The following is a 20,999-nucleotide window of genomic DNA, read 5'->3' as shown; positions in this document are numbered from 1 at the left end:
CACCATACTGTGGGCACCCAGAAAGCCTCAAATATCAGAGCTACCAACTAAACATGATTGTCCTCTGACCACCGAGCAAGGTACTCTTGGGAAACAGATTTTGAGGACAAGAGGAAAGACCTGTTTTAATCAATGACTCTCCACTAGCCAAGCAGTGGCCTGACATCACAGGGTCTTCATACACAAATGGGCAAAAGGAGGTCCCTCCCCTTTCTTACCCCTACCACATCTCATAGTCCAAAATGCTGCCATTTCAGTTCTGCTGTCATCACCGTTGAGAAAGGCAGCACTGTGAACCAGGTCAAGAAACTAACCTTTTTTTAAAAAAAAAAAAAAAAAAAACAACCCACAGAAAAACAGCAAACACAAACCACCACACTCCACAAATCTTTATTAAAAAAGAAAAAACAAATAAGCAAAAACACAAAACCAGGATCTATTTCACAGTAAAACCCTATAAAAGAGCTATATCAGCATAACTGAAGGGGCAAGCAAAAAGGATGAGCACTTCATGCTGGAATCACTGTCAAAGCCCTGGTCCCATCACCTTAGATGCTACCACTACTGCCTAAAGATTTACAACCTAGCACTCAAATACATCACAAAGCACTCCAAATACACAAAAGCATTCATCTGTCCCATTAATGTCCTTCTGGGGTAGTAAGAAGAACTCTCTCTTTTAGGACAGAAGTTAATTGACTTGTGCAGAATCACAGTAAGGCGGCTTCAATTGTGACTAGAACGTAGAATTTCTTATCCTTGATTGTTTCATACTCAAAGCCATTATCCTTATAGATACACCAATCTGGGCTGGACAAAAGGTAGAGGGTTTGGTTTTTTTTTAATATAATTTATATATATAAAGGCTCTGATTAACACACCTTAAATGTGGCCTTCATCGAGGAAAACAGCCTGCTCCCAGTCAGAAGAAAAGCCATTATGGTAAAAGCAGAAGGTTCTTTTTCTTTCTCCATAGAACAGATTTGGACCCAACCTGGTTACCCCGTAAGCTTCTTCAACATATATATTAACTAATACGAGAAAAATATATTCAAACCTTTAGAAAATACAATATTAATACTGAAGATATTTTCATGTTAAAAGGTGTCTGTAGGTATGAGTGCAGTTCCAAACACTGTTAAAAACTGCATACTTAGTTACCCAAACACGTACATCCCTATCTGCCCACAATCTGTACAGAATAATACCTGCTGCCAAGAATCTCACTCAACAAATGGCAGCACAGCTTTAAACCAAGTGAATTAATGATCTTACACAGATTTGTAAAATAATGTATTATATAAAAACACTAACAGTTAAGCAGCAGCAGAAGTATTTAAGTGCCAGCACTATCCTCTCCTGGACAGAATTAATATTGCAGTCCGTTCAGTATTTAAAAAGGCCATACTACTGTTCTTGGGGACTCTGGCTGCTCAGCAAGGTGCCTGAGGTCCTTCCTTGATCCTAGCAGCAAGCAAATCAGCCAATTACATGGTCACGTTGATCACCCACTTGTCCTTGTCCTAGTGGAGTTGACCCACAGCATAACCTTGCCCTTCCCTGCATCTTGTCGCCTACCTATCAAAAATCAGTTTCTAAACTATCTTCTGTTTAAAAGATTATCACATTTCCCAGTGAAGACATGTCCCAAGAAAAGCAAGGCACATAAATGAATTTTAGTAAATAGGAATACAACTTCTGCCTCCAACTCTGTCCAACCACGCTGCTTTTCTTCACCACCAGAAAGTAGATTTAAACTTGGTGTTCAGGAAATAAGACCACGGGGACACATTTGGGTACCTGAGTGCAAACCATGTCACATATATGGAAATTATTTCTAATCTTACATTTTTCTGTCAAATGGGTCATATTATTGAAATCAACAGTCCTGTAATAAGCCAAGTATCAGCAGAGTACAAATCAGAGAAAATGAAGCTTAGAAGGGACCTCGGGACATTTTCTAGGGTATTCTCTTCCTACAACTTTACTTAAACCCTTCCAATCAAATGCCTGGTTCATCCTGTTCTAAAAAACTTCTGCGATGACAATTTCACAGTTACTCCAGGAATCCGTAACAGGGTTAAAATATCCTTGTCGTTAAGAATCTTGCTAATTTCTAAACTAAATTTACTTTGCTGAAATTGTAATCCTGTGTTCGCCTTCCTATCCCGCCACTGGACTGAAAAATCTATTTTCTCTGCAATAGACTTTCATGTATTAGAAGACAATTATCACGTCTTTCCTCAGTTCTGTTTTCTCCAGCTTAAACAAACCCAACTGCTTTCCCACTTAACAACTCAAGTACTACAATTGTACAGATTACTAAGCATTTTCCCTCTACAGAGCTGTTTATATTGGTGTGACAATGCAGTGCCCCAAGCCAGACAATACTCTGGCTAAAACCTTACCAATGTTAGTAAGTACAAGGATTATTTGTACCACTCCTGCTTACACATCTCCATATAGTCATGCACACAAGCAGATTGCATAAAAGGAAATACAGTGCAACTGAGAATTTTCCCTCTGTATTCCTAGGAGACAGACACCAAGACCTAGTGAAAGAAAATTAAGTATCTGAATGCTCTGTGCAGTTGAGGAGGCCTAACCTGAAATTTCAGCCAAAGCAGTTTGGTTTGGAGATCAAAGGGAACATTCAGGTTTATTGCTTAATCTTAACTCATTCTCACTTGCAGACCTGGCTTACATTCGGACTGCAGACAATAATCCAGGTACAAACTTAAATGTACAAGAGGTAGGCTTGCACACATACAGATACGTGGACTTCTGTGTGAAGGATCTTCAGCACCATCCCCTGGCCACTTTCACTAAAGTTGAAAATTATACTCTCTGTTGCTCACACGCCTTAAACTAAAAATTTAAACAGTGAAAAAGAACCTTATCTAAAGTTATTTCTCCTAGATCAATTTCTACAACTACTGTAGCAAGGTACATAAGAAAACTTACAGCAAAAGTACTACATGCTCCTCCCTATTAAATGAATACAGTACAAACTGGAAGCAAAACACACACCAGATTTAGAGATATTTTCTTAAAAAAAGAAATTAGGACCAAAGGCGGGAGAACTACTCGAACAGCACAGAAACAGACATAATTTTCTCCCCATGAACTCCCCACACACACACTTGCCTTAGCCCATTCCCCAGAAAGCAAGCACTGTATTGTGCTAAAATACCTGGTGGCCCATATGATTGACAGATAAGCCACCCCTGTGCCCATGAGGAAAATAACCAAAGTGTGTATGGAATATATATATCATGATATTTCAGAGCACGCTTTCACAGTTGATTTCCTCAAATTAAGAAGGACCATTTTCACAGTCATGTGAAAATTCAACATTTGTCACCTGTGGAGTGTTTGTCCCTGTCCCTGAAGTACCTGCTGACATTCACTACGAAACAACACAGCCACTGCAAAAGAGGTCTCATTCCTTCTCCTGCCAATTCTGATTACAGGTGATTGACATCTACTTCAGAAGTTAATTTAAAACTGAGGAAGTTAAATGATTCTTATGAAACTGCATCTTTCTTGATTCTTAGGTCATTGCTTGCCTTGAAAATGAGCTTTAACTGCTTATTTCCATAAATGTAAGCACTACTGACAAAAACTTTGATATTTTTCCAAGTCCAACACCTTAAACTAATCAATGCTATTGTATTTCCAGATAGACATACCACAATCTTCTCATTTCTAAAATGTGGCTAGTTTAATGTCTTTGGGGTTGGCCGTCTTTGCTGTTGCAGTAATTATTTGCCAATACTTACTTAACTGTGTTTATACATATTAAGTAAAGGAAAACTCCATGACTACTCAGGTAGCTCCTGGGTAACATTTTGCTTCTAGCACTGCTAGAGAGCACTGCTGGGAATGTAAAAGGGCTCTCCAGAACATGAAAAGCAGCTCAACTTGGTTTTTGAAGGATAAACATGTTTTACTTCCTCTTCTTCACTTGGAAAGGTAACAGATATAAAAAGTGGCCTACAGATGAGAACTCAAGGAACCATAAGCAAATAGTAACGATGAACACAGAGCCAGCAAACTCAGAATACAAGTGAGTGTCAAAAAAAGAAGGGGAGACTGAAAACCATTCACCTTGAAGAAAAAAACAGAAAGGATGTACACATTTGAAGATATTCTGTGCACACAGATTTCCCAGACATAGATGAAAGTTAAAAATTAAATTGAAAAAGCCCACCAAAAATATATATATAGGCGTTTTTTCAGTCATTCAGGTCTGCCTGAAAAAACAAGATGGACATCCCAATACACATACATGCTATAGCCAATGTATCTGCTTACATGCCTCTAGATTAAGAAGTAGGGGAGGAACTAGAAGAATAGCACAGGAATTTTCCGTACACATACAACTAACCCAATGCAGAAATTTCTATACAGTTACTTCCAGGTGCTTTCCAGACAATTCCCACATAATGCCATTCCCTCTTTACTGATACATCTTACAGCAGTTTAAGCATTGATGTAGTCAACTGACCCAAAATGTTCTTTTTACAACTCATATGCAAGATTCATAGTTTTTCAAGTTCAAAAACAAAGTTTAGTCCATTTAGCCACAAATGTAATTAAATTAAAAAATAAAGTGTCAACAAGTGTTTTCCTTAAAGTTATTCACTCTTTCCTCTCTAGAATGTTTATCAGGAATGAAGAAAAATAAACCAATTTTTAAGTGTTGAATGAGAAGGAAGAGAACTAGATGAACAGTTTGTTAAATCCCTGCCTACAACAGAAATTACAGCTATACAATTATATTGGTGCAATCACTGAAGTGCAAGTTTAGTTGTCCTGGCACAGAAACTTAACACTGGTATTGTTTATATGCATAGGAAAAGAGCCCTATAATACAACTGTTATCCTAAAGTTTGGGCCTACACCAGCAGCTGCAGCAGCTCAGTTACTGTGGCTAAAAGCAGATGTAACACAAAAGAAAGCAATATAAACACTGTAATCAGACCAAACCTTGACAAAGTCATCAGCTGTAACACAACTCTCAGCACTAAGGGATAATAATTCAAATGTATTCAATGCTGTCATTCAGAACTGCAAAACAGAACAGCATTTTGAATCACAAAAAATATTTCGCTTGACATGAAATCTGAAGGCTCTGAAGGCCATATCATAAATGGTGGTTTTAACGAGCTAGAAGCTGAAGCATATTATAGGCCAGAGCACAGGAGTATTTTCACACCTAACTTCCCACTGACTTAGTAAGACCTTAGAGCCTGAATACCAGTTAGATGCAAAACACCTGTAAAAATTTGGGCCTACAAATACCTTCTTGAAGTCTAACACTGCTGCTCAATCAACTACAACAGAATTCTCCAACCATTTTGTACCTTGTGGAATTTCTGAACTGGTACACTTCTCGGAAACAACAAAACAAAACCAGAAACTACAAGCCAAAACAACCCACAACTCTTTCTCAGAGATACAATCATACTTTAGCATGCAAGACTAAATATTTTTATCTGTTCATCTCAACATGCTTAGCAAACGATGGACAATCTAATTCTTTTTATAGTTAGGAAACTGAGGCATGTTTTGTATTATCTCTTAAATTTACATAAGACTGTAGCACTGCTATGAATAGCCCACCCAAACATTTTCTTCTCAACACTGTCCCTCATCTACCAAGCCATGTCACATAGTCAGAAGGCAAACTGTTCCAACTCAGTACTCAAGGAAAGCCATATACCAGGAACACAATTATCCCCTCCAACACCAACCCCTTCTTAACACAGCGCCTTTGGTAATTAAAGCAAAACGCTTTCTGGTTGGGGGGGACGTGGTGTTCTTTTTTTCCCCTTGCATACTAACAAATGAGTGATAAATTTAAGACTAACATGAAAATGCATGTTGGCTTTTTTATTTAGCAATTAATGACAAGTTTCAGCCCAGTTTTAGTGAAAATACTCGGATGCAGCTCAAAAAGAAAAACTTTGCTGCCACCTAAAGGTAAAATCTTCAAGGAACAGATGGCAAAGAAAAGTGCATCTCATTTTTCCTTACCAAATTTCAAAGCCCTGATTTTGAAAATCAAAACATGAAACTAATCATACACATTCAGACCCAGGAAGGATCTATGTATCTCATCTTTGGTAGTAACCAGCAGTAAATGCTTCTGAAAAAAACAACAACAGAGGGCTGACAGGAAACCCTCTTTCACATGCTCTGGATTTCAATCCACTCAGATTCTTTGATATTCACCAATCAAATAGATAAATACAAAGCTATACTCTCATTACTAAGGAAAGGAAGTTCAGACAAATAGTTCTAAAAGCAATGTGTTTAGTTTTACAAAGTTGAAGAGACACTGATGAGCTAAATACATAATTCATCTCACTAATGCCTGACTTATTTTCTTGGTTTATTTCAAGATTACTGATGCGTTCCGCCGTTCAGCTCCAACTCGGATCCCCAAACCAAAGCCTACAAGCACAACCAAAGTACCTGTCAAAATTCCTGTTGGACATCTCAGCAAACCACTCCAAGACAGCAGTTCTGGAAAGTTACGCATTGTAAGGACTGTGTCTAAAACCTGCCTTCAAAGCGGAGGGAGAAGGTAAATAATTTTCTATGATCTATGACATTAAACTGGATTTAAGCAATCTGAATCTCAGCAGTAGTTGTTTCCATCGGGGAAAAGTTTGAAACCATCCACGTGATCAGCACATCAATGGTCACCACAGGACAAGAGACAAACAAATTCTTAGGAGCCAAAGGTTCTGCAGGGACCAAGCTCTGCTACAGTTTTTCTGGTGTAATTCCAGAATGTGGTCCTCATAGTAGAGAAGCACATGAGATACAAATAAGTTTCTACTATAAATTCAGTTTTGACATGTTCCACAAACAAGAATGCTAATAATGTCTCAATAGATGCATAAAAACATATGGTCAATCAAATGAAGAAGGGTTGAAGGAGGTGCCATTTTGTTTTCAAAGTTGATCCAGTCAAGAAGTGTTTCAGTATGGGTATCTTACGTTCTGTAGTAAGGACAGAATGAAGAGAGGTATGGGGAAATCTGCTCTTTTATAATGCACAGAACTTTAAGAAAGGCAGAGTTTCTTGTTGTGCCAAGCATCACTTTCAAAGCATGATCTGGAGATGAACAGTTCTCTCCTTAATGAGTTAAATAATGTGATTAACCCCACTCCTATTTGTGCAGATACTAACTTTGAAAAATAGACAGAAGAATTGTCATGGATATTGTCTGTATCAGTTACGTAAACGTTCACCATTTTACGTGGACTATTGTATTTATATTTGAGTTCACTTAAACGGTACTTTGGAAATGATCAAAATTTGTGTCAAGCTTACCAGTAAGTTGTGACTTACATAGAAGTGCAATTTTGTTCTTGCATTCCTCCACAATTTTTCCCTTCCTTTCAACTGCCCACATTCAAGCAAAACAGGCAACAACCACATGCATACACCTTCATGAAGGTTTTTTTTTTAACCAAACTAACTCTTTGTACAAACAGTTCAGGAGTTCTAGTTCATCCATGAGAGAATTTGCCTTTTGCTATTCTTAAAGCATAACTTCCTTAAAAGACTTAAAATTCGCTCAAAGTTTCCTTTCAGCCATTGCACAAAACCAATCAAAACATTAGAAGAGACTCCAGGTTCATTGTTTCTAATTTTCTGAAAAATAGCAATTGTTGCTCTGACAAGAAAATTTCCTGCTGTTCCAATTTAGAAAGTTAAAACTAACAAGGTATTATTACTGCAAGGAACCCCCCTCAGGAAACCTAAGTAATATCAACTAACATGGTTACTGTTTTGGAATATAAAAATCAATTTATTTCCCTGGTATTAATGTCTCCCTCATTCTTCTTCCCCTAACAGAGTGCATTCCAACAGTCTAAATGGCTCAACTGATAATTTGTGGGAGAACTCCTTTCACATAGGTCTTTCTTTAAGAACTGTCAAATCCTAATTCCTAAATAAAGCAAAAGCTTGTGGTGATCACAGTGCCATAGCCAGAATTGCGACCCTTTTGCTGAAGCAAGGAGAGATTTTGATACATTCAGTTACCCGATTTTTCCCTTTTATTTCACAGCTAGAAGTTTAATTTAACCACTGAGACAGTACAACACGTTAGCACTGCTGCGTGAGTATTTTTGCAGACCATGACAGAAAACTAGGCCTCCCTCAACAACTCCACAAGAAAGTCTGTAGGAGTACTGAAATAAAGGAAAAGTTTAAAAAGATCAGTCTACTGAAAAAGTATTTCAGTTTGTGTCCTTTGACACAAGACACACTTGTGTCAAAATGCAGAAATTAAAAGAATGACTCTTCCATATTAAAAAGTCAAGTCTTCAAGTTTTATTCACTACATCTGCAGGTAACTATAAAGTTCCGAGGCTCCATGTCATGTATGCTCAGATCCAAATAAAATCCACCGAAGCACACCACTGTATGTTCTGCAACTTGCAGAATGAGGGTATGTAAATGCAAAGAAACACAAATTTCAAACAGCAGCTGTTGACTTGGCATGCTTATCAGAGAGATCTTCAGTAGAAGAACAAGTTTCATCAGAAGGGATAGCAAGTCAGGGATGAGCCAAAAAAAAAAGAAAAGAAGATACAAACCTCTCCATACACAGGTATGCCACCAGATCTCAGCTTCGATCAAGCAACAAACTCCCACTGAACATGCTACAGTAAACAGCCTGATTCTCAATAGTTGCAAATCACATATTTCAAATAGATGCTATCTGGCACCCTTTATTGCCAGTCTACAGAAAGAAAGCCTCTGGCAAAAGGAATTAATTCCCACAATAGCATCCCTTGCTTTACAGCCCACAACGGACTCCACAAGGCCTGTCAGATCATCCACCGTAGCACCATATTATACTTCTCACCTATGTGTACTGCTGACATAGAAGAGTTTCCCTGTCTTTTGCTCCTGTCTTGAGATGACATAATTAATTTCTACTTATGAGGGACATGGCCCACATAGGCTTTTACTTAAGAATCTAAACAAACCAACAAATGAGGATACTACACTCTTATGGGATTAAGGAAGACACAGAAAGCATGGAGAATGAAAGACAAGGAGTGGTAACATAAAAGGAGGAAACTGGAAGAAGTTCTGAAAAACAGAAGTCCATCCCTCTCCCCCAAACTGCTCGGGAGATGTGGCATGCTGGCTACAGGCAAGATATGGACATTTACAGTGCTGTGAGAAGTGCTTTCTGTTCATGGAGAGAAGAGAAAAAAGTTGGTGTCTTTCACCAACACTAAACAACCTCCTTAATATTTCTTAGCCTCTCCCTTATAGTTCTGAATGCAATATAAAAATCATATTTAAGACTGGACATAGTTGTGACATGAACTGGAAAAAGGTTGGGGAGGAAGCCCTGCAGTTAAATGACTTTGGACATGCGTAACACTAAACAACAATGATAACTAGACAATAATCCCTAACCACTCTCTCCACAGACCTCCTCTCAAAGTTAAAGATTTGCTGATGAAGTTATTGGGCAAGATTCTTTAGTTTGTGTCAGGTGACAAGGTAAATAGGAGGCTAATCCCTTCAGGGGTTTTTTCTGGTTGGATTTTGGGTTGGGGTTTTTCTGTTGTTTTGTTTGTTGGGGTTTTTTGACATCTATAAACCACCTGCAGCAGGGTAAACATTCATGTCTCAAAGTGAGAGTAACTACCTTTAATCTTTAATATGTATTCTAAAATAATGACTGGCCAAAAGCAAATTAAGAATTACTTATATACATAAGGATATATATTTTGTGTTTTCATACCCTTTAAGTGAGTCTGAACATCTTTCACGCACTGGCAGCCTCTTCTAACTCCAAGCTGCTAAAATCTAAGACACTTTTGATGGCTGAGTTATTAGGAAGAATATTCCATTGGTAAGGACTTATTCTAGCACTAGTCTTAAAGGACTTGGCAAAAGATCAGAACCTAAATAGTACATTTTGAATTCTGCTTTGCACTTACAGTTGTGGCAGAGATGCTTTTTTAAAATAGGTCAGCAGTAGTTGGATAGTAACCTTTTTTTTTTTTATGAAACTTGATGTTTCACAGAAATAAACTTGATCAAGTCTGTCAAAAGTGCTCACTAATGGGCAACTATTTTCTTGTATTGCTGCTTACATTGTACATTGTAAACCCTGATTTCCTATTTCATGCCAACTTAAAGCATTTTATAGTATCCATAAGATGTGGTACAAATTAACCTTTGATTTTACATCTGTGGTACGTGAAAAATAGCTACACAAAATAAAAGTAACAGATGTTCTTCTTACTTTACTCACGGCTTGTGTCAACTTAATACAGTAACAGTCTCCACATAAAGAACCTGCCAACAAGTTTACAAAGGTGGGATACGTAGATCAGAGTACATGACCTGCACAACACTCACCTGTAAACATTACTCGCAACACATTCGAAGAATGTTCTTGGGGTAAAGTGTATATAGCACTTTTAGCACAGGGCTGGATTAGACATCTCCAGAGGTTACTTCCCACCTGAATTATTTCAACAGCTCGACAATGCAACTGCAAACATCCCAAGGAGTTTTACATAACTAGAAGAGTTGTGATTCACAGTCTCGTCTCAAAATCAGCTGGTTTATCCACCATGCCAAAAGTTTACCATCCGAGTCCTACTTTGTATCCCGTTTCTACAGGAAAGCTGCCAACATTATAAAAATCAGCTGACACTGGTCACCCAGCTTGAAACCTCTGGAGGGCAGAATGTGCAGGCTTTTAAGATATTTAGGAGTCCTGACATTATATTGAAAAAAAACCCCTCCAAAACACATTATCAATAAATCAATAAAGTAAAGCACTATAAAGCCTTAAAAGTAATTTTAATTGCCTTGCTCTACCACACTAAACTCCATTACCTAAATTTCCACAGTAAACCTCAACATACAGCCACAGGCTGTAAAGTGCTTTAAGACACACTGAAAAAAACCAAGTATAGGAGTCAAATAGTATAATCATCAGGCAAAGAGACAAATCAGCCATAGTACCATACTCCAAAGAGCAATGGCTGGAGAAAGGCTGTTTAACTCCTGCCCCTTGACAGTAACACATGGCAAAGGTGATGTTGGACACCCCAGCGAGCACACGGATGATGCTTTTCAAGTACCACAGGTATTTCTTCCCTCCAAAGGCCTTTCAGACCTGTAAGTAACGTCGGTAACAGCAATCAATACACAGTATACAACATCCTTTCATCAAAGAAACTTGGTTTGGAAGAAAACACAGTTTAAAAGCTAAATGAATGCAGGGGACAGCTGAGCTCTGAACTCAGAGCAAGCGGTTTTCTTCATCCCCCTGCATCGCCCTGCAACCCCCGCCTTCGAAAATTCACTTTTTGTTGAATATCTTTTTTGCATTTTTGTATTTCTGTTGAGTGGGCTCCTGTTACTTAAGTACTTTTGTTTGTCGCTTCATCCTATAAGTACTCCGGGTCTGAGGGTCAGAGATTAGGCATCACCTGGACGGGGAGATTTTGTTTACGAGCAAAACCTCCAACGGTACCAAAACGGGAAAAAAAGCAGGCACGGGAAGAAAAAAGCGAGTGAGAGAGGAAAACCAAGAGAAGTAAATTAAAAGCGGAGAAGGGAAAGGAGGAGGACTGGAGGGAGGGGGAAATGGGCAGGAAGGAGGAGGGATAAAAAATAAAAACCCCACAAAACCAAACAACGAAGAGGAAGGAGGAGGGCCAGGTAGGAGGGGGCTGGCCCTCAGGAAGTGTGTTCCTAGCCCAGCGTGAGGAGCGAGCTCCAGGAAAAATACCTGGACTGTTGCCTGCCGCTGCCGGGGTGTCCCACCACGGCTCGTCCAGCGTGTCCCCCATGCTGCTGCCGCCACGCGGGGAGCGGGAGGCGGAGCGGCGCGCGGGCATGGCGCCTGCGCACTGGCACCGCCCGCCCGGCGGGAAGGCGGGACCACCGAGAGGGGGGATCGTCCCTGCAACCCTTTCCTTGCCGGCCCCGTTTTACCACTTGTCGCGTCCCCAAAGGAGTCGTTTAGGACGAGCTCCCTCCCCTTGGGACCAGCGACCAAGCTCGTGATACCTTTGTGCTGAATTAAGGTGAAACGACACCAACCAACCAGTTTTATGATTTATTAATACAAAATACGAGGCTTGTGGTTCGATATAACTCAACAATGACTACTTTGACTCGATAAGCAAGTCCCGTGCCACGTGTTTTTACTTAGTTCTAGTCAATATTCAATAAAAAAAGAGAGGAGAGGAGAGGAGAAGCAGTGCTCACACTCGGTGCATCTGAGCACGGCGTCAGCTGCCGGGCAACTCCAGAGTAACCCAAGTTGGAAAAAGCTGGCACAACCCAGAATTTCGGAGCAAGAATCTGGTATTCATTTTACATTTAGAATCGAGATTCTGACATAAGCTCTTCTCTGAGGCATCGGAAGGCATTTACACCCCTCTAGGTGTACAACGAGCACACACAACTATTTATAGCTGCCTGTTGCAATAGGACGAGGGTAACAGTTTTAAACTAAAAGAGGGGAGGTTCAGGCTGGATGTGAGGAAAAAATTTTTTACAATGAGGGTAGTAAAATACCAGCACAGGTTGCCCAGAGAGGTGGTGGATGTGCCATCCGTAGAGACATTCAAGGCCAGGCTGGATGTGGTTCTGGGCAACCTGATCTAGTTCAAGATGTCCCTGCTCATTGCAGGAGGGCTGGACTAGATGACCTTTGGAGGTCCCTTCCAACCAAAACTATTCTATGATTCTAAGAAAGAAAGAGAAAGGGAGAGGAAGAGAGAGAGAAGTATCACCACCTGTGGATCCAGCAATGACTTGGTGGTCTTCTTCACCAAGCGTATTGCCAGTGGTGGGAGCTCACCCTCTGACCTGAGCCCTGCCCTTTTATGCTCATATTCTTTGGAGTGCTCTCCATAATTTGCATACAAAGCATAGAGAGGTGTTACTATAATAATGATGGGCATAGTTTAGTGAACACATGCACAGTTCCAAAGCTGGGGTTCTGTGAGGGTCCTCTGGGTGGTCGTCGTCCCTCATCTTGTGGTGTCCACTATTTGACTCCATCCTTTGAGTCAGCTCGAGTTGAGCATTTTTCACACTCCTGTGGTGGTTTACCAGCTTCAAAAAAAGGGGTCATGACAATCCTGTCTATGCAGTATTGAGAGCTAACATCCTTAAAGTTTGCTTCGTTTGCACTAATTCTTGCAAAGCCTCCCATGGTCGAATGCAAATGGTGCCTGAGACAAGCTCAGTTTCCTGGCTCTCACACCAATCTGTGGCTTAAACACTGCTGGGACCAGTGTTGGTTGTCTTCATCCACGGTGGTTATAGGCACATAAGATCAGAAGAAAGAATAGAAGTAGAAAATACGTGTAATCATAGATCGCACGGTAGCTATGCCAATCATTAACAACATTTTCTTTTAACAATAACATGCCTAAAGTTAATTGATTCTACAAAACCAAAATGTGTCCCATGCGAAGTTTGAGGACTATGGCTCTGGGAGATCAGAGGCAAGTGACCGTCCGCAGTGGCAATCACAAGGCAAACAAACACATATTAAAATAATAATTACAGCAATACCTAAAAGAATAATTGATCCAATATGAACTAACAGGTTGTGTATGACATTTTGTCCTTTCTTCCTGCGACTCTTCTGGTGGTATAATTCACCGGTGGCTTCATTATTCTTGGGTCTCCAGCAATGCAAAGATGGTCATGGTTGTCCACTGCAGTCCTTGTGGTCAATGCGAGGCTGACGGCCACACTTCCCTGGCCCACCAGGGTTGGGATTCACATATGCAGCAAGAAAAGAGATTTCCACACCCCCAGGCCAGTGAGGAACCTCCTTGGCAGGGGAGAGCTGGGTGGCACATGAGTGCTTTCGGACTGGGTACTCTCATCATGGATTTTTTCCCGCCTTGCAGTTCTGTTGTTTTCTACCCACTAAGTTTCAAGGGGTCTCCCGGTCCTTCTTTACTTTAGAACAGTTAAAAAGAAGACTTGCAGGTCACCTGGGAGGTGGCTCAAGTATAGCATCATTATACGGTATTCCTTATTCTAAAATGTCCCCGGACCAAGCTCAGGGAATTGGAATTCCTGTGTATCCTGATTCCTGACACCCGCCTGGCATGAAAGTTCCACAGAGTAAGGTGTATCCCATCATCATATAAAGTACTCAGGTTCATAAAAGCTTGGATAAAATAATGGATTTTCTGTAGGATCCCATGGCAAGGGTCTACAACTTACATTGGTTCTAAATGCATTGTTTCCACCCAAGCTTTGGCATCTTTTCATCATCCAACCGGTGAGGTTGCAAGGGAAGTTTGATGGTCAAGACCACAGAGATTTGGCCTCTGTGGTATACATATTGAATTCTGTCTTTTCCCACCCTGGGTGGTAGTAAGATTCCCAAGATTCTTTCATTAATAGGGCATATAGCCCCATGCTGTGGTGTTTTTGTTAAAAATAAATGTCAAATTTACCAAAGATATGAAAAATTTCAGCCCTTCCTCAGAAGATGGAGGATATGTGATATACAGACCTTGGTCCAAAGAGTTCCACATTTGGCCAAAACCTGGAATCAGCTCCCATGCAATATTAGGACCGCTACTTTGCAATCAATACTTCCAGGAGCAAAATGATCCCTCATGAACATTTCACAAACTTTTTTCCTAAGTAATAAGAGTAGGTGTTTAAAATGCTGGCTTTTTTGTTGGTTTGTTCATTTTTTTAATTGAAAAATATGCATGAAGTGGTAAAAAGAAGAAAGGAATTAAGAGTATTACCCTCTGTTACCCTCTCCTTCACAATGTTGGGTTTTTTTAATTACATTAATCTGGTTTTATACTGTAAAATACTTTCTTGATTAAGATTATTCATATAATCTTTTCTGAGAAACAAATAAATATAGTTTATTTTTTATTATATGTTACCTTTGAACGAATACTCTTGACTCCTCGGAAGCAAGGTCCTGCACGTTAAGCGGGTGCGTATCTTTTTCCACAGGAGCAGTCCCACTCGAAGTCTGGGCACTTACATACTGGAGCATATCCCCAGGCGAGCTGTGGAAGTCAAGCAGACAAGTGTAAGGACATGAATTCATCATAAGGTGGCACTGTTATTCCATGTATGAATTACTTGAATCGTTTTTCTGAGCTTTCGTAGAGGATGGGGTTTTTTCCTTTTAGGGTGTAGACGGGTGAGGAACGTGCGTGACCGAGGACTTCAGTGTTGTTCTGCCTAGGGTCGCTAATGAATGCTTCCAAATGATTTTTCGCCCTTGGAAGCAGGGATCTGTGTGAAACTTGTGAATTTTCTCTGACTGGCCCAATACTGACTGTAGGGGGATGTCATTTAATAATCAAACCTATGCATAGCAAAGCAGTTCATCTTTACGAAAACCGAAAATACTCAGATTTGTCACAGAATGGCTTCCCAGCCGGGGAAGGCGGTTCTCAAGTGTATTCTCGATGAAGGCAGCTGCTGCTGACCTGAATTGGCGGCGGGGCCGTCCTCCACCACCCGACACGAAGCAGCACAGGGCCCCCCTCAGGCACCTCCCGCCGCGGCGGGGCGCCAGCCCGCCTCGCAGGGCTGCCCGGGCACCACAGAGGAGGCAACTCCTGCCGCCCGGGGGAAGAATCCCGTAACCGCAGGCTCTCCACAGTCACGGCTGAGGACCCGCTGACCCGTCTTTCCACGGCGAGCCTGGCGCTGGGACAATCCCGACAGCCGCCTCCTCCCGGCTCCCGCCTCTTCTCCCCAGGCGAGCACCGCCTAGCCTCCTGTGCCAGGCTTCCGCGCTTTACGGCCGGCGCCCTCACTTCACGACAGCACAGGGGACGCGGGAACGGGAGCCGGCGCGTGAGGAGGAGGGGTATTGGGGGAAAACAAGAACACCACCCGACCGCACTTTACGGCCGGGCTAGGGGGCACGTCAACAGCGATGGCGGAAGGGGAAGAGGCGCCGCCGCCGTCGAGCAGCTGGTGAGTTACGGGGTGTCGGTGCCTTTCCTCCCGCTTCCTTCTCTCCGCAGCGGGGCCGAGGGGCAGGAGGCGAGAGGGGCCGAAACATCCCCCGCCTATCGCCGCTTCTCCCCCGCCTTCTCCCGGGACCCGCCGCACTTGGGGTGCGGGGCTCAGGCTGCCCCTGGCGCGGCCGAGGAGGAGGTGGTGGCTGTGGCCCCGTTGCCGTCTGGCGCTCGGCGGGGACGTGGTGGCTGAGGGAGTTCCCCGGGACAGGGGCGGACCCCCCTGCCCACCTACCGGCCGGGACCGGCAGCCCCAGGGCAGTGGGAGCGTGGGGCGAGCCCCGGGGCAAGCGTCTCTGGGCGTTCAGTCGCTGCTCGGTCCCGAAAGAGGAAGGGCCGCCGTCAAAACAAGGGAGAGACAGGGCGGTCTCTGGCCGAGGCCAGCCCGGAGCAAGGTGGTTGGTCCAGTTTAGGATGATAGCTTTAGTAGGCGGTAGGCGCTACTCGCTGTGTGTGGCTGTCTGCCTGGAGTGGAGTTGCTTTGTTCAGTTCAGATTCCCCTTTCTGTGTATACCCACTCAAGCATGGGTGACAGCAGTAGGTTCTGACTTGTTTTCTGAATGATTCTGCTTGCCACTCTCCTCTAAAGCAGCTATTACTTATAATGGATTTTACATTGAACCTCTAGGACAAGAATAAACACTATTTCTGGAGCGTGTATAGGATCATTTTGATGGTAACAGTGATGTGATTTTAGTATTTGTTGCATGCGTGTTTACTCAAGATTGCTGAGACTTAAATAAACATTGTATTTAAACACTGAAGCTATTCTTACAGCACCCCACATCTCCATTTCTGTGCATCTTCACTTTGTTTTTCTCTGCACTTCTGTGTTGCATGTGATTTTCTTTCTTTCTGTGGCTCTGTGACACAGCGTTGCTCTTTGTCCTTTCCACGTACACGCTTTTCAAACAATTATCTTACAGATCTGCTTTTTATGATCATTTCTAATCTGGTGTTTTTGCTTTTGGGCTTTATTTCATGTGGCAAATTCAAAGTATCGTGCTAACTATGCTCAACCTGCTTTGCACATAGATAGCTCACTATAAAAAAGCCAGAATTGACACAGAGGCAGCTGGTATTTGTTCTTTGTCTAGGTTGGTTCTACAAATGCAGCTTTTGGATAAAACAACTAAGTATCATTTACTAACAAATGAAAGTGAATTGGTGTAGTTTTTTAGCCTTTTTTGCTTTTAGTTACAGCTTCAGAATTTATGAAGCATTTTCTATAGATACAGGGTTGCATAAGCATTATTTTTAAATACAGACCTGACTGCTGGGACATGTAATTAAGTTAAGGGCAGACTCATTGACGGGGCAGTCTTGACACTTTGAAATACAACCCTGGATATTGAGTAAGAGCCATCTTGAAATATCTCTGAAAAATACTTCAAACCTCTTTCATTACTAATGTGGAATGTTGTGATCCCAGATCACAATAAACTGCCAAAATTTCTGTTAAGAATGCAGCACAGTACTGTTTCCAGACATATTTCAAGGTGCGGTGTGCAGTGTTGGCATTCTGACTGGCAGGTTCAAAATGTAACTATAGGAAATTTGTTATGCTGTTACTACTAGAAAAGGCAAATTGGAAGGCATTCCTTAGAAGAGGTTTTGTAAGTCTTTATGGGAACAGTTCAAGTGGTTTATGCTTAAATACTGCATTAATATGCCAGAATACATCCTGTTACTAGAGCTGTACCCTGTGAATAATGAACATAAAGTTGTATTTCCTATTGCTTGTTTAGAAACTTCGCATGGCTCTCTGGTTTTGTTGTGTTTTGGGGGTTTTGGTTTGGGTTGGGTTTTGTGGGGGGTTTTTTGCTTTGTTTTGGGTTTGGTTTGTTGTTGTTTGTTTGGGTGGCGGGTTTTTTTTGTTTGTTTGTTGGGTTTTTTTGCTTTTTGGTTTTGTTATTTCATTTGTTTGGTTTTTGTTTTTAAGCCAGCTTCAGTGGAATACTTTCTTTTTCATTTATTGATTTAAACTCTGGTCTTGTATACATACCTGAACATTGTTGAATGATTATTTTTCTAAGTATGGTATGTATCATTTGAACTTTTTGGTGTAAATTACTGCATTGTCATAATTTTGAGGTATATAGGACTGTACAATAACATTTCATGTTTAAAAAAACCCAGCCGAATACAAAAAATGATGTGTATGTACACCTGAACTCTTGGGAACAAAACCAGCAGTGCTAATTCCTTGCCCTCTATTCAGTTCCTTAGGGGGATCCAAAGGCAGATGTAATTTTGTGTTCAGACACTGTGACAGCGCCTTGAGCACGTAGAATCTAGACATGCTTATTAACATAAAATGCCCTTTTTGTATTTCCTGGGTCAACATGCATGTGCTGGAGTAAATTAAGTAAGGACACACATACACACACAGACTAATGATAAATTGAAGCCCTCAACATCTGTGCTGGCTGCTTGGTGGTTTTGTTCAACAAAAACCAAGAAGATTTGCCACAGAACAGTACAATTCAAAACCAACCAAACCCTCTCTACACCACCATCACCACCCCAAACTCATGTATGGAGTTACTGAAAGATGAGATTATAATGTTTTTTGCTTCAATAAACACAGGAAGTTATCAACAGTTTTGATTTTAAAATGAGAAAAAATCTCAGACCTTGGTGTGGGTTTGTTTTTGTTTTGGTTTGGTTTGGTTTTTTAGCTATTTGGCATATTCTAAAAAAATTAGAGAAATTGCTGGTGGTATTTGATGCTGGAAGGCATATCTGTGTCCAAAACTAAGAATGCTGTGAAACACAAAGGAGACAGGTTCAGGTTCTTGTTCAGGTTCTCAAACAGGTAAAGCTATAAACAGTAATGAATTAATTTCTAAAACCTTTCTGCAGATGTTTCTTTAATACCTGAGCTTCAGGGAACTTGATCAAGTAGTATTTTTTACTTTAAGATCTGTACTTGAAAGTTAAGACCTGAACTAACTAAATATAACTGTCACCACAGATGGAATTGTTCTTGTGCATTTAACTTTGCATTAGAGTCATTCATCTCATGGGTCCCAAAATACACTCCAACTGCTTCAGACAACAGGGTGACAAAACTAGTGCATATGTATCTTTTCTGTGCTCAGTATCAGGATTATTAGTGCTTCAAGTCACGATATTTCTTCTGAAAGTACATGAACAAAAAAATCCTTTGCAGTTAAGCAGGAAATTAACACACTTGGGGAAAAAATAGATGTGGTTAAATTAATGTTTTTCTCCAAAATTCCGTTAGAAGAAAAAGAATATTCAGTGGTGTTCTGAATACAATAGATATTTTGAGTAAATTTGAGGGATTGACTTTTTGTTTGTTTGCTTTCCATAGAGAACAAATGCTCGTTACTTTTTATTTAATATAGCTCTTGTTGAGACTTTTTGCCAGTAATCAGGAGAATCCTCAATTAAAAGTAGGAACCAGAGTAACCAGATTATATAAAAGCATATTTCTGGGAGTGGGGGGGAAAGCTTTTATTCAGATGGTTTCCTATGGTGGGAAGTTGTGTTCTTTGCTGTGGGAAGGTTGAATGATGACTGTAAAAATAATATTAGCAATTGACTTTGGAAATTTTCATGGGCCCTGTTCACTTGCCTGGTTTTCTTTTAAGTAAAGCTTTTTTGCTGTTACTGCATGTATGTTATTGTGAGCTTTTTCAAGTAAAGTGCTTTGCTTAAAATGGAGTTTAGTTCAGCCTTATTTACAAAAATGATAAAAATACATTAGAATAAATTAGTCCAGTCAAGCACTAAGATGGATATATACAGTCAGTCCTCATAATCGTGATGGCAGCATTGTGATATATGTGCCTGTCTTTGTGTGCTACACTTATCAGAAGTACATGAAAACTTGCAGACTGGGTGCGTTTGATGTGCTAGGAGACAGTGACGTTGTAGAAGCTAAAATTGATGATAACTCTTGGTAAGGAGTCGGCTGGTAGCAGCCTTTCTTCTGATTTAGGGAAAACAGGAATGATGTGTGAAGATGTTTAAGACCACTTCTTACACTGGAAGTGGTGCTGGCCTACTAAATGAGCAGTTATGATGAGTGTGTCACTTCAGGAGTGTTGAAGAAAAAAAGAAGGTTTTCAAGTGTTACATCAACATCAGATCAATGGTCAGAATATGGGAAGCAGTTTGGTTAAGCAGTATAATCTAAGTGGGAGTATTTGTTTTAACCCTCTTTTAGGCCACTGACTAATATCTTTCACAGGCCATAGTAAATTCAGTGTATATGGAAAAAAGAGTGATCATTTTGTTTTGAACTGATAAGTGTGTTTCAGATAATGAGTTTGGTACATGTAGAAGATACCTGTTGAGCTGTGAAAAAAACAAATTAGTATTAAAGTGTGCCTATCAGAAATGAAAGCTTTAAACTTTTGTAGTATTTTTTTCCCAAAAATGTAGTTTGGCTTGGAGGAAGCAGCTCAAAGGGAACTTTCTTTCCTAATAGCAAATGAGCAGATGTAATGGATTTTGGCAGGTACATTTCAGGCATTGTAATCTACTGATTGATTATAGTTTTCTTAATACTGTATGCCTTTTCCCATGTATTTGTAGTTTATTGAAACGCTTCCTACTGTCTTGCTGTTCACATCCCCACAATTTTTAGTCCTTTCATCAGTATAATGTGATTATAAGTGATTGTTATGAAGTACCTCATGTATAAGTAAAATAAGACTTTTTTTTTTTTAAAGTGGCTGAAATCTAATTCCCAGTAGTTGATAATTTTTTATTATCTCCAGCTGTCTCTCACATCTTAAGTGCTTTAGCTAAAAATAAAAAAAGTTATGGCGAATATCCATGGATTTTGTTACCTGTTGATTATAATATGTCACCAGAATGGCCTGAATTTCAGAGATCCTTCTGTAAGTGTGGAAATTTACTCCAGATACACTAATAGCAACTTTGTATATTTTGACATTTAGAACAGT

At 40.6% G+C, this 20,999-nt stretch overlaps 3 protein-coding genes and 1 long non-coding RNA gene across 12 annotated transcripts in view; 2 read left to right on the top strand and 2 right to left on the bottom strand.

The window, feature by feature from the left end:
• FILIP1L (filamin A interacting protein 1 like) overlaps nt 1-10,299 on the top strand; it is a 203,898-nt gene extending 193,599 nt beyond the window's left edge. For both annotated transcript variants that reach the window (XM_030477168.1, XM_030477169.1), the window contains 2 exons: nt 6,411-6,595; nt 7,880-10,299. In XM_030477168.1, the coding sequence (XP_030333028.1) occupies nt 6,411-6,595; nt 7,880-7,970 (276 nt within the window). In that variant the 3' untranslated portion in view covers nt 7,971-10,299. The remainder of the gene's footprint in view (nt 1-6,410; nt 6,596-7,879) is intronic.
• CMSS1 (cms1 ribosomal small subunit homolog) overlaps nt 1-11,900 on the bottom strand; it is a 236,103-nt gene extending 224,203 nt beyond the window's left edge. The window contains exon 1 of the mRNA XM_030477182.1: nt 11,805-11,900. Coding sequence (XP_030333042.1) covers nt 11,805-11,865 — 61 coding nt within the window. The 5' untranslated portion in view covers nt 11,866-11,900. The remainder of the gene's footprint in view (nt 1-11,804) is intronic.
• A 226-nt stretch (nt 11,901-12,126) lies between these two features.
• LOC115604264 lies at nt 12,127-15,824 on the bottom strand. Its single transcript, XR_003990199.1, has 3 exons — nt 15,517-15,824; nt 14,959-15,087; nt 12,127-13,333 (listed from the first exon to the last, which is right to left on the bottom strand). It is a non-coding gene; the product is annotated as an uncharacterized LOC115604264 (long non-coding RNA).
• Nucleotides 15,825-15,854: 30 nt separating this feature from the next.
• Nucleotides 15,855-20,999, top strand: part of TBC1D23 (TBC1 domain family member 23) — a 39,145-nt gene continuing 34,000 nt past the window's right edge. For all 8 annotated transcript variants that reach the window (XR_003990197.1, XR_003990196.1, XR_003990195.1 and 5 more), the window contains exon 1: nt 15,855-16,012. Coding sequence is in view for 2 of the 8 variants with exons in the window: in XM_030477176.1 (XP_030333036.1) it covers nt 15,972-16,012 (41 nt within the window). In the remaining 6 variants the exon portion in view is untranslated. The remainder of the gene's footprint in view (nt 16,013-20,999) is intronic.

This window comes from Strigops habroptila, chromosome 2 (genome assembly GCF_004027225.2).
Source record: "Strigops habroptila isolate Jane chromosome 2, bStrHab1.2.pri, whole genome shotgun sequence".
Lineage (NCBI taxonomy): Eukaryota > Metazoa > Chordata > Aves > Psittaciformes > Psittacidae > Strigops > Strigops habroptila.
The sequence above is the reverse complement of the archived record's forward strand: the minus strand, read 5'-3'. Positions and strand labels throughout refer to the sequence as shown.